Below are 16,944 nucleotides of genomic sequence, written 5' to 3'. Positions count from 1 at the left end.
CAAGGAAATCTGTAGCAGACAAGTCATCTAGTGTGTGAAGTGAATCAGCCAGATGAAATAAACCACCGGCTAGAGACAAAAATCTCTCTTCACTGACAATTAGGAAAAAATTTAACCAGATAGTTTAAGTCAGATACCTAGCTTTTAAACAGCAGATGAGATGCTAATCTTACTTCCCAAGAATCCTAATTTGATATAGGAATTGCAATGGAAGGAGACAACTGCAGAAAATGCAGCAAACAAAGCATCACTACCCAGAGTTTCCCCAGTCAGTTGGGGTCACGTACTTTATACAACACTGAGTCAGCAACTGTTGCAGCAAGCAAAGCACATCAAACTATGTACCTCCTTCCAAATATTTCTTGATAAATTTCTATTAATATGCACATGAGAAGAGGCTGCATTTTAAGGAGAAAAGTTTCAGCTGGCTACTCAGTCAGCACTTCATACTAAGCAGAGGCTTCTCCAAAGTTTAGAAGTCAAAGACAGGACCTGTGGACTCACACAAACATCTCAATCTGCCATGCTTCCAACTCTCAGCCTGTATTTGTCAAGAGCTGCCACTTTTCAATCCCAGCAATAGACTGCTGATCCCGGTCTAAGCAGACTTCACAACCTACCTAAACAAGTTGGTGGGAAAACTTATTTGCAGGAGAGCGTGGGCACAAGTCACTGGAGATGTTTCCTACTTCTGCCTGCCCTTCTGATCCTGAGAATCCTTTTTTTCTCACAGAGAAAAGATGTTTGTGCACACACCTCAACAGCCCCGTGGAAATGGAGAGGGTAGAAAACTTTAAACCCCGACTACATCCCTTCCTTAAACAAGGAATTGCTTCCATGTGTGTTCCAACCTCCCTCCCCTAAACACCAACAGCTTCTCCATAGGGGAACATAAAATTGTTGTCACTGAAATGAAGGCTCTTTGTTGAGTTGCAGCACTTGAAGAACTTGATGTATTTAACTAACTCACTGAACTAAAGGCACTGAAAAAATGCCTGATAAAGAATTAGCTCATTAGGGTACCTGCAGGAAGAAAGAGCTGTTTAAATGGTGCCATTAACAAGGAAAAATTAAAACTTAATCAACACAACAGTATGATTTCAAAATTCTACTGTACGATGTTTTTTAACTGCATTACTAAAAATACTAAACTGCAATAGAATCTTAGAATTGCATAATGGTTTTTAGTATATAAAGCTAGTGTTTCTATTACTGCTTAAAGCAGTAAGCATCTTTAACTTTTACTCCCACCAACATTCAACTGCTGTGCTACAGAAGCAAATATAAGTTTTATTTCTTTGTATACAACCGTCCAAAGGGGAAAATTTACAGCAAAAGACCTCCACTAAGGACAGTAGAGTCATAGGCAGTCATTCTGAGCAGTTTTCATGAGAACCATTGCAATGGGCCAAGTGATCAGTATCTATTTGAATGAGAAGACTGGGTAAATTGAAAGGAGTGTATCAAAACAACACACCCACTTTGCCAGGGACTTGCTGCATTGTACGAGAACCTCACCTATGTGTGGCTGCTGAGCTGCAGCCAGTGCATACTGCTGCTGCTGGGCTGCTGTCAACTGCTGAACAGTCAGAGCATTAGTCCTCTGGAAAAGCTATTGGGAAAAAAAAAAAAAAAAAAGATGTATTTGAGTTTTCAAAAGTCAGGGCTATAATATACTTGGATTTGCTTATGGAAAAAAAAAGTCAAACAAAGCTTCTGTAATAGTAAGTTACTAAACTAGAAAATTATGCAACAATATTCTTCTAGATTAATTATACAGTTATTTGCCCTTGACTAAGTCACAGACAAAATAATATTCAATGCATTACATGTTGAAATGACTGATTATCAAGAGGATAATCAACAACTTAAAGGATCAATTTTCCACAGTCCATTACTAACCTGCTGCTGAGAATTGTAGTCAAAAAGTCCTACAGTAGCTCCTGAAGAGTCCATTTGTACCTGATTGCCAGGATAGTCAAACTGTAGAGAATCCAGACCAACTTGTTCCATGGCATCTAGATTCTGATTTTCTGGATTTGAAAATTCTTCTACCAGAGGCTTGTGGGCTGTAGGATTGGGAAGTGGACCTAATCCTTCTGTGGTGCTGGGATTGGGGCCCAGGCGTTCAGCTACTTCTGTTGGGGAGGCTTGTCGACTTCCAGGGGTACGACTGTTCAGAAGGAATTTAAGACAGACTCTTCAGTCTTAAATAAAGCTGTCCATGGACAGAGTACAGTATTTCTACTTTCAAAGCAGCTCTGAACTCAAGAGACTTTACAAGGGGAAGTGGCAGACTAATTTTATAATTTTCAACCAGCATGCACTGATGGCTCAAGATAAAGGATGCATTTAACTCTAAAGCATAATTTTATTTGTTTTTTTGTAAGTTTAAGACTGACTACAGAGCTCTTCAAATCACTTGTGAGAAAAACAGATTTGTGATGCTGTTTTGAGTCAAAAGGAGTGAACTGTGGTCACCTGTGAATTTTGGGATGTCTTTTTATTGTATTTTGGTAGTGATGTGAAATGTACTACAGAGAAATTAAAAAAAAAAGATGGCTACAACACAGCGTAATTTCAACTGGAAAAGACAAACATACAGTATAGTAACCATTTTTCAAATCTGAAAAGCAAGCAATATATTTTTACCTTGAGTAAAATGAACTAATAACCACTCCACTTAGCATGTGACTAAAACATTTCATTTCCTAGACAAGTCATTTAATAGACTATACTACACTGATGATTGGTGGGGAAAAAGTGTTCCTAATATAACCCTGAGCAGAATATACAGCATCAAAGATACAGTATTATATATAAAAGCTGAATTGCTCTCTCATCTGACTGGCAGTCTACAGGGGACTTTTTGGATACCTATAAGCACCTACAGGCAAACTGATGAGGTGAGATGTCAACAGAGTATCATCCTAAAGAGATTCCCAGCACTATTTGTTTAGATTTGGGATACCTGAATTTGAGTGGTATCCCACCTTCTGTAGGAGGCCGTATTGTTCAGACTAGCAATTTTTACTGGCAAAAATCTAAGTTAACTTCTAGGAAAGAGTTGTGTGAGAAAATCAATGATCCACTAACATTACTGTGTTGGCAGAACTTTATGATTATATATCGTTTCTCAGGAAATCCAGAACTTCAAGTTTAGTTGGCTTTACTTAGTGAAAATTGGGCTCAAAACCCAAATGCCATCTTGCAGGAAGAACCTATGTTTATTCCAGCAGTACAGTGCCAGACCAGTCTGCTGTACTGCTAATTCTAGGTCAGCGACACAGCCTCAGTAGTACCTGTTCTGCTTCCTCTTCAGGGCTCCAGAGCCAAAGTATCTGTTCCTCACTGAAGCCCATGACTAATGCAAAGAAATCTACTAGCACTTACATAACAGCTGATAACAACACTTAGTCTGTAAAGCCAGAAATCAGCCTTTTAGGGAGTTTATTGCAGCAACACTGTATGATTTATTACTCTGGACAAAATATGTCAAAGAAAGGAAGAGGTTTTTGACAAGAGGTTTTTTTTTAATGTAAAAAGCAACCTCATGAGCATTGTATATAACATGATGGCTTATCATCTAGGTATCCTAGCAAGCAACCATGTCTTGCTGAAAACTTGAGTTTAAAGCCATTTAATACTCCCTATTTTTCCCAAGTGAAACACAGCATCAACAAAGTGAAGAACAAAAGGAAAAAAGGCAGTTATTTCAGTACATACTTAGTTTTAAAATGCTACAAGTACAATAAAAATACAACGAAGAGGACAGGATGAAGTTTCTTTGTTAATACTTATGGTTAGCTAATACAGGTTGCTCCTTACACTGGTGCTGTTCTGTTGCTATAGTTAAAGTTGTGTCAATACTTCAATTATAAACCTCAGTTTGGAGGGCTCTATACCACCACTTTATATGGCCCATTTCATTTAGATGGCCTTATTTTTTTTTTTCTGAGAGGTTTACTGGCTTTGGATGCTTTTTTGCATTTGTGTATTTTTCAATAACTTCTCTCTTTAAATAATACAGAAGGTACTTCACAAACACCTATTTCAAAATTGAAATAGATACTGGTAAAGAAAAGCAGGACAGAAGTTATTCTGCATTTGCTATGGGTAACTATGAAAGTAAAGTAACTCTGTTTCTTGTGTATATTGCAGCACACAACCGAAAGGAGCCAATGTGAGCTCTCTGGTATGCTTGGAATTGTATTATTTTCAATGATATGTCTTGAAAAATAGACCTCAAGAATCCCTCTTCAGCCTCAGGTAAATACATTTTAAAAGGGTAGGAAATACTTACGTATGGGATTCAAACATGCATTTTAATATACTTGATCAGTAATGAACTACTGAAACCACAACTATCTGGTCATGTTCATCACATTAATACAAATTTATGAGCAGCACTCTAGTTCTCTATCTTTTTAATTCTTTGGTATGACACAAATGCATCACAGTCACTCAAGAAAGAAGGATCAGCCCTTAAAAAATACCCAATTTAAAATGCAGTTTAGTGTTAGGAAAAAAACCAGACTGGCTGTGCTGTCATATAAGAGTTCACTGTTCAAAAGCTTGAGCTTGGTCCAATCTATTTTTCCCTACAAAAACAACCAAACTGCAACACCATTCCATGGGTGACATTTAATTATATGAATAGGAAAATACATTGCTTCACCTTAGTCAAAGATAGGGCTTTTATAAAGACTTATGGGGAAATGATTAGTTGTGTTAGGCTGTGGTATCCACTAGCAAGATCAGAAGGAAAGTTAAAATTCTGTAGGACTTACTCTCTACAACACTCAGATGCAAAAGAGCATTAAAAAGAAGCAAAAAGAGAAAGAAATTTCATTTGACATTAAAAGGGTTAAAGTTTTCATCCCTCTTTAATGCACCACATTCAGAAGGTACCCATTTACTTTTAATAGTTACTATGTTAAGATGAATTTGTCTCATGAGAAGTGACACACACATTAATGACATCCTAAGAAACATGTGGCACGGTGGGAAAGGGAGGACTTGAGAGGGGAAGAATCAGTCTGCAGCTGGGTAATGTTTAAAGCTGACACACAAACCAGAACTGTAATAATGCCCTTAAGAGACATGCTTGTCTTCTTGAGAAACAGTTAAAAGCTTACTTAAAATCTTTGCAATCGGCATCCATTCCATTTGGCAAACCTCTGCCATTTATTTTAGTAACATCCTCATCATCTCCTTGTTTAAGATCTCTGTTTTTGTCCTCCTCAAATGGAGAAGCCTTGCCTTTCTGATCTCCTTTCTCAGGTCCATCTGTTTCAGCATCTCTAGTGCCCTGAGGAAAAAGAATCTGTTTGATTCTGAATATTGAACAGAACACAATAGGAGCACCACAAGGTGACCTAATTCTACACTACAGCGCACGTAAACAACACAAACAGTTTGTTGTCAATGAAATTGCATTTGGTGGGTCACTTGATCATCAAGTTTCAACCACATGCAATTAATAACTGCCAAAATGTGAAAAGGAATGCCAAGATTTATAATGGAAGAGCTAACTCAACCTTAACTATAGCGGTGCTGTTAAAGCAGTAACACTTTGAATTAGAGAAAAGTTTATATTATACAATTAAAACATCCAGTTACAAAACAAACCCGCATGAAAACATAGAAGATCTAGAATAAAGCTCATCACACATTTTAAATTAAGCAATTTGCAGTCCTTTTCCTACCTTTAAATCAAGTTTTTAGGAAAGCACTTTAAGACAGCTATTTAGTTAAGATTCCCAAACCACTTCCCTCTTCTGCCCCCTCCAACCAAGGAAGACAGACAGATACCAACTACTTCCTTCTAAAGAGTTAAAAATTAAAAACAAAGAGAATTGAAAATATAACCATGTAACAAAGACCATAGCAGTAACCAGGCAAGCTTAACACACTGTATTACTTACAAAAGCTCCTTTCCTAAACCGGGAATCCAATTTATCAGCTGGAGAGGAACTTAACACATATTCTACCATGCTCACTCCAAGGCCACCACTTTCTGATCGTGGAGACAATACAGCATTTACTTCACTGTTTCCATGAAAACCCTGTCCAGGCTTTCTCTGTACCATAATAGGCTGGGACATAGAATGGTCTGTTAAAAACAAACAAATAAATAAAACTATAGTATTTTTTAAAATACAGTTTGTAATGTTTCCACATTTAATTACAACAGTAATATTAAGACAAAAAATTAAATTAAAAATTCCAAATCAAAGTTTCAAGAAGTGCTATTGAAATACAATCACCATGCAGTTTACATTTTCACAACTAAAATGAGAGGAAAATAAAATTTAATATTCAGTTACAAAATTGCTTTGAGTAACATTCAGTAATCATGACTGATGTTTCTGTACATATACAACAATCACTTACGAGGAGTTCCCCATGCAGTCTCTCTCCACTCGTCACCAAGGAATATCCCTTTTTGTCCATCTTTTGCTGAATCATCAGGTTCCCAAAACTTTTTGGCAGGTAAAAGCTGTCAAAAAAGAAGATGGCTTTATTTAAATGTGCTTATAGATGGGCAAAAATAGCAGGAGGATATTAAGAAGATATGCAAGTAATTAGTTCTACATCATGGAATCACAGAACAGTTTGGGTTGGAAGGGATCTTAAAGATCATCTAATTCCAACTTCCCTGCCACGGGCAGGATTGCCACTTACTAGAGCAGGTTACTCAGGGCCTCATCCAACCTGGTCTTGAACACTTCCATGGATAGAGCAGCCACAGCTTCTCTGTGCAGCCTGTTCCAGTGCCTCCCCACCCACACAGTAAAGAATTACTTCCTTATATCTAATAAAAAATTTCTCATCTTTTAATTTAAAACCACTTTCCCTCATTCTACCACTATCTGCCCTTGTAAAAACTTGCTCTGCCTCTTTTTTTGTAAAAAAAGAATTGCTAAAATAACCCCAACAGTATTGAGATTCTGATGTTATGAGGCAGAAATACAGAATACAGAAGTAGCTGTGAAAAAAGCAAATCAAATTAATCCCTGTGTTAAATCGAGACAGTCTTCTCAGAAGCTTTAACAGTGCCTTCCTGCCAAAGACTCAAAAGTTTGGCTGTTAACTAATACTGTAATAACCAGAAAGAGCTGCAGTTCATTGTGAAGTTCTCTTCCCTTGGAAATGCATCATAGTCCAAATTTTAGAAAGTGACTAATACATATGGTAGCAAGACAGCTCCTTTAGACCATAGGGCTGTTAAAAATCTGTGACACTCATATGTGAAGTTCCACATACCAATGGTGTTATTTAGATGTATGGTTTTTTTTCATTCCTACTTGTAAAACAGAAGGTGTCATGTTAGATCAGTATCACTTCTTGTACTGTCTTCAACAACAAAAAGACTTAGTGTGACATGACAGAAGCACCACACAAACAAGAAATCCTCAAATACTAGCATTCTTTTTGCTCTGATTTTACTAGTTTATACATTTTCCCATCAGTAACAGTACAACTGTCAAACTCTACAGGTCATATTTTCCCCATATGTAACTAAAAAACTGTATTCTTAGACACAATAGGTACTTTACAAGGTACATCAAGAGAAAGTAAAGTGAAAACAACTTGCAAAATGTAGGGAAAAAGAAATCCATCAGATTCTGCATAATGTAATGCTGTATTTAGAATTTTAAACTTTGTGAAATTAGAAAAAAAAAACAATCTGATGAAGTTATCTGCAATAAATGAGTACATTCTAGAAATTTGCTTCTTCTGTAACTTAAGTGACTAAAAAAACCTCTTCTGAACTTCACAGCTGGTTAATATGAGCCTTAATGAAACTAGTAACAGGAGTCAGTATGTAATAAAGATTATTTCTTAGTGTGACACTGAGAGCACTTGTGAAAACAGCCTCAAGAGGAGGTGGATAAGATTGCCACTTGTAGGCCCCGGCATTAACAGTGCAACAAGAAGTGACAAGAGCTCCTCTGGACAAATTAAGGATTGCTGTGTTTCTGTGCTGCCCAGAGCTCTTACCAGAAATGAAGGTGTTTGACTGGTTAACCTCAAATCCCTGGGTTCCTTACAGAAATTCATTAACAGAAAAGGATTCAGGTGGGAGGATGATAAACAGCCAAAGCTCAACCAATCTACAGAAGAATGTTATGCTTGCAAGAAGTGCTGTACTGTTGTGATCTGCCCTAACAGAGATGCCCACTCCCAAATGCATTGTAGAATCACCACCAGGTGTCAACCAAACATAATTTGTGAGCAGCAGGATATAAGTTTACCTCAAATTTAAGAGCTGAAGTTAGCCATCCGAAGGCAGAGAACCAGATTCATGGAATCTTACAACTGCATTTCAACTAAAAGGAGAAGATTACAAAATCCAGATCTGCCTATGGAATATACACATCTTTTTTATCTTTCTATTTGTAACAGGTTTGCAATACTACTTAATTTTCATTTTGTAGGAGAGTGGTAGAACAGAAAGCAAGCATTTTATGTTATCTACAAAACCTTGCTTTTGGGAATCATATTTTATTTTAAATGCTGTCTGAGCCAATTTCAAATATGTGTCCAGCTGAGAGCTTTGAAACACCTAAGAGAAGGTGTCACCACTTAACACAACCCTGTCAGAATAAAACAGATCTAATAATATCTCAAGTGCCATAAAATGAGAATTACCTGAAGTATGCTTACCCAGAAATTAGTAAATTCTACTATCAGACAGGTATGTTCAAATAACTCAGAGTTAAGAACAATAAGCAAATTTAGAGCAGAATACACTGCAATACTGGTTTTGATATCAAAATTCATTCATATGATTTGTATAAGACAGAGAACTGTTCCCTGGGAGAAAGAATTACCTGAAGTATGCTTACCCAGAAATTAGTAAATTCTACTATCAGACAGGTATGTTCAAATAACTCAGAGTTAAGAACAATAAGCAAATTTAGAGCAGAATACACTGCAATACTGGTTTTGATATCAAAATTCATTCATATGATTTGTATAAGACAGAGAACTGTTCCCTGGGAGAAAGAAGCAACAATACTCACTGCAAAAATACAAGTTGTTTTTTAGAGGGGATTTTGCTGCTGTTGTTGTTTGTGTGGGCTTTTTAAGGTTTGTTTAGGGTTTTTTGAGGTTTGCCTTTTTTTTTAACTACTTACTCTCAAATTTCAAACAGACAAATTCAACTGCTTTCAGTCTTCATGTATTTTGGTACACAAAGAATATAAAATATCTTTAACACAAAACATCCTGCATGATCCATACTGAGAGGCTAAATTTAAACTACTAAGATTAAACAGATTTACTGAAATGATTTTCACAAACATTCTACACAACAAAGTCCCTCCAATATTTAAATAAATGCAATTTTACTAAGTTAACAATATTGCAACTCCCTGAGAGTCACTGATTTAGATTTATTATTTATTTTGACAGATTGGTATGACATACACTATGCTCTTTTTAAATGCAGGTATAAGCTCTTGGACTGTCAAATAAACAGACCTATCAGTTGTGAATTCTTTTAATTGTGGAATTCAAGTAAAAGAAGTACTTTTCAGAAAAATGAAACAGACAGGAAAAACAATGTGTTTGATTAGTTCTACTGAAAAAGACTTCATCTAGAAGTCATCTCAAATCAATACACATAGTTAAAATCATTAGGCTTTACTCTTTGATAGCATGTGTTTTCCTCAACATTTTCTGCATTTAGTAAATAAAACACAAACTTTACAAAGATACATCCAATTATAAGTAAGAACAATGGAGACAGTTGTCGTATTTCTTACTAAACTCTCCCAAAAATACACTAAATGTGTCCTTTTCAGTACCAGCACTGATCCCTGTTAGGTGTCTGCCAGACAAAGACAAACAAAGCCTTTTACTACACACAAATAATAACAAGCAGTTATGCTAATGCTGCCTCCTAACCAGCTCTGATATGAAACTGCACAGTCTCCACTGCTGACTCTTGAATTAAGGATTTTTAAATTATTTTTTTAAATTTATCTTTACGATCACAACTTATTCCTACTGAGCTCAAAGAACATCTCAGCTGAATTTCTCTGAAAGTCTGGACACTAGAAATGAATACATTGTTCCTAAAATGAACTCTGTATGCTTCAACCCTGTAAGTTAAACCAACAGACATTATCAAAAGATGATTTAGTTTTCTGTTCCGTTCGGCACTAAGTTTTGTGTGGCTGTAGTGGGTCACACTGAAGTCCTGCAGCCCATTCTGGCTTGCTCTGATATAGCAAACAGATGCCTAGAGAGAAACAGGACCATGTGTTCTTATTCCTTCAGAATACTGAAGTGACCTTACAGGTCACCATAGATTTTGGGAGGTGGAGCCAGAAGCATCATCTGTGAATAACCAATGTAACAATTTAACCAAGCTAAAATTGTGAAACACATTTAGAGAAAGATGTCTGCAACAGACTTAACAGTCTCCTAATGACAAGTATTGATACCCAGTTGTGAAGAAAAGTATCCGTAATGATTAGGATTATGAAAAAGAAATTAATTTCAGTTCAGAGAAAAATCCTAGCAGAGAAAATCAACAATCATTTCCCAATGGCTAGAAACAGTTCACTCGACATGACCTCTCTTTCATACCTTTCAAAGCATATGGAGGACACCATGTAGGAGCCTCTACCAATTCTAGCTTACTTTATGAGGATGTTTCCTTTAATATTGTAGAAGGCTATAATCAAAAGGAAGATTAAAACAGCCATGAAATGTATCCCAGAACGACTTTACTGTTGTGCAATACATAAAGAAAATTACTGAGTAAGTCAGCCTAGCTATGTGAACCTGTATTATACCTCAAGATACCTGAAAGACACCATTGAAACAAAAGACAAAATAACCTGGTGAGTGCAGGGTCACAATTTAGCATCAATTTCTGATGCTGCGGTACTGTATCAAAGCTCTGACTCTTTGTGTGTAGTTTTTTTAAACATCCTTATAGATCCACAGAATGCCATGAAAACAATTCAACAGAATCCTAATCATGCAGAAATGCATCCCTTCATCTAAAATAACCTAAAATGAAGATTGGTATGAACAGTCAAACAGACTGTAATTTAATTCCCAGGCATTTGTGCCATCCTTCACTTTCACTTTTTATAGCTTTCAATCTTTTTACAGTACTTTGTGGGTGTCAAAAGACCAAATACCACCCAGAATTTTACCCATCCACTCTATCACACTGCTGGTACTATCACAGATGCTTCACTAACACTTTTACTTTTCAAAAGGAGTTTAAGAACTGGGAGGGGAGCAGTGTGGCTACTTAGGTTTCTAAAGGACAGGGCTCCATCTATGATTTTTTTCAAATGGGAGATGGTTCAAAGACAATCCTGGATGAAACAAAAATTGCTGAAAAGCCAAGTGATTGCTTGAATGCTTCATTAAAATTAAAAAAAAAATCAAGTAGGAATGGCCATGTGTCAGCTCAGAAATATTCAGCAACTAGAGCAGAGCTCTTAGTTTTCATCAGTAGTTATGGCTTCCATAAAGACTCCTACCATCATTTTAAGAAAGTTAGGCTGCAATATTGTCACTGGTTCAACCATCAACTGAAGTAGGTAAATACCCAGCAAGACAGAAGGATCCACATTTGAATTCTTAGTTCAACATTAATTTCTTCACCAGGTTCCTGTCAGGGCAAATAACCCTAATACTTGTCAATTACCTTCTAAACAGTTCAGGGAACTGCTTTTGAAGGAGCCAAGTCATCCTTCATGTTCTTAAATTCCTTCCCTCAACCTTAAAGTACACTGACTTAAAAAAACCCAAGCAAATCAAATCAGTCAAAAGAAATAGTCCCTCTTCCCTCCAGCTAAATTACATAACAGCACTCTTCAGCCTAGTTAAAATCTTTTAAGGAGTAATTACCAGTGAAAAAATAGTAAATTAACACACATTTCTGCTGGGTATGCCAGTTCATTTTTCTGGAGCCAAACCTTGTTTCCAAATCCCAGTCTCCCTGGCTTCTCAGGAGTAGCAAATTCCACTAGCTTAGATACAGTGAGACTGAAAACATGCCTCCCTCCATAGAATTGTAACCTCTTACAAAAACTTACCCTTTCACTTCCCTAGAACCATCATTCATCTAACAAGAATGACACAGAACAGCAGAACCAGTCAATAACAATCCCAACATTCTTTTAATGTAATTAGCTTCTCTTCACCTAAGAGAGAATTAACTTGCTCTTAAGAGAAGCTCTTTGCTTCATGTTGTATTATTTAGACTTCTTAAACTGCACCAACATTTCCAAACCACCAACTGGATTTTCAGCCCTCAATAATTACCTCTCCCATTCCCCGAGATTCTAGGGCAAGAGCTTGAAACTCATGATTCATCTCATCCACAGATCGAACCTGCAGACGGAAAACCAAAAGAAAAATATATTAGTCAAATATCTTTACAGAAATTTAAGAGTTTTTTCAGTACTCCTGAAGATTTCTGAATATTGAAAGCACACAAAAAATGTGCTTCCCCATTTAGTCTGAACATGAGTCTGGATTTCATTACCAGATATAGTTAGTGACCAATTTAATGTACCTTGCTTATATAATAACATGCAAGAAATTCCAAGAGACTTAAACAGTTTAATCTCCACATATCTGCACAGATATTGCTCACTATAGGAATGGTAGGCAATATACATTTGCAATCAATGTAAAAGAGGTGAAATTAAAGATCTGGCCATATAAAATCCCTTAGAAAGGAGAGGAACTGTTGCACACTGTTACTGAGTACACCTGGCAGCAAAAAAAGAAAAGCTCACAAGGAAGGTCACAAAACCTACTAGAGATGTGTTGCTTTTAAAATCTAGTAAATGAGTGCATTATCACAATTCCTTATGTTTTCTTCCAGGAAATGACATTTTTCCTTCTCCACAGGTTGGTGTTGGGTTTGGTTTTTTTTTTTAATTGTTGTAAATATGAAAGGTATTTTACTAAAGTAAGAGTTGCTGCTGCAACAAATCACCTCCTTTTTCCATGGCACAGACTCACACTGGGCTCATTCTTTTCTGAGAAAATGGTTTCCATAAGGACTTTTCAAAGGCAGGATAAGTTTAGAAAAAAAAAATAAAATAAGGAAATTCAGAGTTGTTTCTTTCCCTTCTCCCCCAATAGTGACATCCAGCAGGCAAAGTTATTCAAGTTCAAAGTAAAATTAATTTCCCTCCCAACTCCACTCTCTTGAGGAGTTACTTTCACCAGTAAATCTATCTGTTTACACCAGTCAACAAACCAAACTGAAGTTACTCTACACAGCTGATAATACATAACTAATACTTTTCAATAGATGCTCCAATACTAGGCGAAGAAACAATCTGGTGCTTTCAACATTCTGGCACAAACAACTCTCTCTTAGGATTGGAAAAATGGCCAGTAGATACTCCATTCTCAAAATTTTACTCCCAAACTATTGTTACTGTCTCAATCATTCTAAGCCATTAACTTCAGAGATTGTCTCTGTGCTTTTGACAAAGAAATTTCACAGCTCAAAGAAAAAGTCCCTCAAGAAGAACAGTATTTTAGTTAAGATGGAGTCTGAAATCACTTTCCAACAATTTCATTGAGATACTGAAGAGCAAATTTAGTTTCAGACTGAATTATGGGGTAGGCACATCAGCACACTAGCCTTATTCCAGTAATGCTGACACTTAACTAGTTTTAATTTTGATTTTAGTTTTTTAAAAACTGAAAGCAGATTTTAACGTAGCCTTCAAAAAGTTAAAGTTATTTTCCTTCAAATTAGTATTTTAAAAAACAGATTCATATTTTATGCAAAACTTTTATTATCTCCAAGGGATAATCAAATATTTGTGCATGCACACAGAAAATATAACGGTAGAAGAGCAATTACTTAAAAAGAAAAATCAGAAACTCAAACCTTGAAGACTTCTGAATTTGAATATTACAGTTTCTGAAAACATAACTTCTTCTACAGATTGCTGAGAGCTGATTATGTTACCCAGCTAGGCCACTGTTCGTGCTGAGGTCATGCACTTCAGTTTCACTTACAAACCAGTATTAATTTAGGCACTTCTGTCTCAATACGTAGTTTTGATCTAATGATCTCTAAACAAATATGCAGGTAAAGCTTCCCAAATGATATTTACCATAAACACTACCCAAATCACTGTTAGATAACAAACAACCAAGCTTGAAAGAGGCATCATTTATCTGGTTGTGTTTTGGGGGGATTGTTTGGGGTTTGTTGTTCGGGTTTTTTGTTGGTTTTAACTTTCAGTGGTGGTGGTTTTATTTGTTTGTGCTTTTCTGGTGTTGCAAGACCTAATAATAAATGCTTATTTTTCACAATTCAGTGGGGTCCAAAACCACCCCTCCCCTTTCCTGTCTCTGAGAAAAGACAATCCAAGAAACAGGTAAGAGCACAGCTAACTCCTTTTTTCCTCTAATCAGTTCCAAGACCATTATAAGAAACTGAAGTTTCATGAAACTGTAAATACATTTTAGCACAATGAGCATTAATTTTGCTCACTGGCCTCTTTCTTAAAAATTTAAAATTTAAGTTAGCATTATCTATCCAGCAGCAAGAGAAAAAATACAGTCCTTTTTTCCACCAAAAACAACAGCCCACAAGATCTTGCCCCGTATCACAGGTTTGTGTTTCACAGGTTGTTTACAAACTGGAGAAAGCACAGGCAGCACCAGTATCTCCATGTCTTTCTTCAACACTAACCCAGCCCTATCATTATAACAACAGAAGAAAACATCCAGAATGACACCCAGGTGGATCTCCTAAGTGTAAAGACATGCCCTTTTCCCCAGAGGAGAAACTTTGGTTTGGATTATCTGTATTACCAAGGAATTTTGTTTTCTCTAACTCAATACCAGCATTAACTTAACTCATAGGTCCCAGAAAGAAACATTTTAAAACTTTTTAAAACACAAATTCAGAACATTAACACCCCCCCTTTTTTCTATTTTTATTCATACCCTGTTATACAGAATAATTTATAAGTCAAAAAGAGGCCTGTGGAACTGCTCAACATTTACAAGGTTTTTTTTTCTGGTTTTGTCTGATTACATCACTGCCTCATCCCCAGAACTGCTCAAGGCCAGGCTGGACAGGGATCTCAGCAACCTGGTCTAACAGAAGGTGCCCCTGCCCATGGCAGGGGGTTGGACAATGGTTTCAAACTTCCAGTGCACAGCAGCAGATCATTCCACAGGGCCCCCAAATTATGCACAGATATTACACACTGAGCTGTCTTTAGGTAAAACAGTTCCTCACATACTGCTGTTACGTAGGTAGAATGGCATAAGCATTCCTGATTTCTTCCCCCTTAGGACATCAACAGAAAATTCTCATCTCCTTCTACAGGCTCTAGATACAGCATAGCAGCACATTTTTGTCCATTTTTCATTGCAGCATTAGCAATGATATTTTAAAACAAAATTTCTGTTCAAAAACAAAATTATGTCTTAGTAGACTCTTTCTAAAGTTTACACTTCCTCTCTCTCCTTGAAATTTAAATTTTTTTTTATAAAACTAGAGGCCTACACAAAACCCATTCCTTTATTCTATTGAGACTCTGTAGAGGACATTCCTACAACCCTTCACCCAACAGTTTTTAGCACTCCCCCTAAATGAACTTGGTAACCATCGAGGTAACTGTTTGATTCAGAAGGTTTTTTCACCCCTTTTCCATGCATGAGAATTTCACCAGATCACCCAGAGAAGAGACCGCTGTGGTAAAACACCACAGAGAAGAGACCACTAGATTTGATTTGGTGAGAGCAACAAGGAGAACCTGGTGTGGAGCAAGGAGCATCCACTCAGTGCTGCCTACATGGTAACTCCACCAGGAACATGAAACTCTGCCCTCCGTAATTCAGGGCAGACTTAGGGAGGCAGATTCTAATCTTGCCAGAAATAAGCTTGTAACCATTTTCTTGCAAAAGCAAAGAACAGCCCCTTCTTTGAAAAAAAAGGCCTGTGGAAAATAGTAACAAAAAATCCAGTATCAAAGAGAAAAATACGACTTTATTTTATACATCAAAAGTGGTTAAACTAGATGACCAGAATGTAGGAAACCCACTTTTTCTGCATTAAGAAATGCCAAATGCCATCCCTCCCCTCTCAGGTGAATACCCTAACCACTGTGACAAAGAAGACACATTTTGCAGCTGAAGTTGTGTCCTAGGCCAGAAATTCAACACAGAACACTTGGTAATTACAGCACTGGGACTGGAAAGAAAGGGAAGCCGCTGTTTACACTGCAAATGCTTCTGCTTTTTTCTTAATTTTATTGAATGTTTTCAATGCAAAATACCCTTCCAGCAGTTTTCTACAGGGGTGGCTCTTCTGTAGCATTTACCTTATGCAATATATGTGCTTATGGCAGACAATATTATGATCAACTTAAACTACTTTGAAAACCCAATACACAGCAATTCTGCCTCCATGAAGCTGAACACTGTATTGTAAAGCCATGTCAGACACCCGACAAGACATTTAACAAAGCTCCCCAAAAGACAGCTCAACAAAAACCTTTCAGACAGGTGGCCGACTTGAAATTACGAAATAAAAATAGTATTTTTGATACAAATATCAGAGAGGAATCTAGAACAGATTCATAAGAAAGGACAAGAAAGAATAACTATACCAGCAGCCTAAACTGCACACCTCCAAACCTGTTATGATATTTCTACTCTATAATATTTTTGCCAAAACTACATAAAACATCCTTACTTTGATAAAGAGGCCAATCCACAGAGCACCCAGACAACAAAAGCTGTTGAGTAGCTGAACAGGAAACTACAAGAAGCACAACTGAACTGTTTTGTACCCTAAGCACCAACTATTTTCTGTAACATTAAAAAAAAACAAGACATCTGTTTGATTAAAGCTGCTTTTGAGTAGGTGCATCTTCTCATACTTCTTGGAAGCATCAGAGAACCAGAGGT

At 36.7% G+C, this 16,944-nt stretch overlaps 1 protein-coding gene across 11 annotated transcripts in view; it reads right to left on the bottom strand.

Moving 5' to 3' along the window:
- Positions 1-16,944, bottom strand: part of PUM2 (pumilio RNA binding family member 2) — a 68,601-nt gene that overhangs the window by 34,249 nt on the left and 17,408 nt on the right. For 10 of the 11 annotated variants that reach the window (XM_084202793.1, XM_084202788.1, XM_084202791.1 and 7 more), the window contains exons 2-7: positions 12,307-12,375; positions 6,397-6,502; positions 5,928-6,115; positions 5,139-5,311; positions 1,903-2,173; positions 1,519-1,612 (exon numbers count right to left, since the gene is read on the bottom strand). In XM_084202793.1, the coding sequence (XP_084058919.1) occupies positions 1,519-1,612; positions 1,903-2,173; positions 5,139-5,311; positions 5,928-6,115; positions 6,397-6,502; positions 12,307-12,357 (883 nt within the window). In that variant the 5' untranslated portion in view covers positions 12,358-12,375. Of the gene's footprint in view, positions 1-1,518; positions 1,613-1,902; positions 2,174-5,138; positions 5,312-5,927; positions 6,116-6,396; positions 6,503-8,261; positions 8,337-12,306; positions 12,376-16,944 lie in introns of those variants that run through there. The other variant, XM_084202786.1, reaches the window with a different exon arrangement.

The sequence above is a fragment of the Fringilla coelebs genome (genome assembly GCF_963513975.1).
Source record: "Fringilla coelebs genome assembly, chromosome: 3".
Lineage (NCBI taxonomy): Eukaryota > Metazoa > Chordata > Aves > Passeriformes > Fringillidae > Fringilla > Fringilla coelebs.
This window is presented reverse-complemented; position numbering and strand designations above follow the sequence as displayed.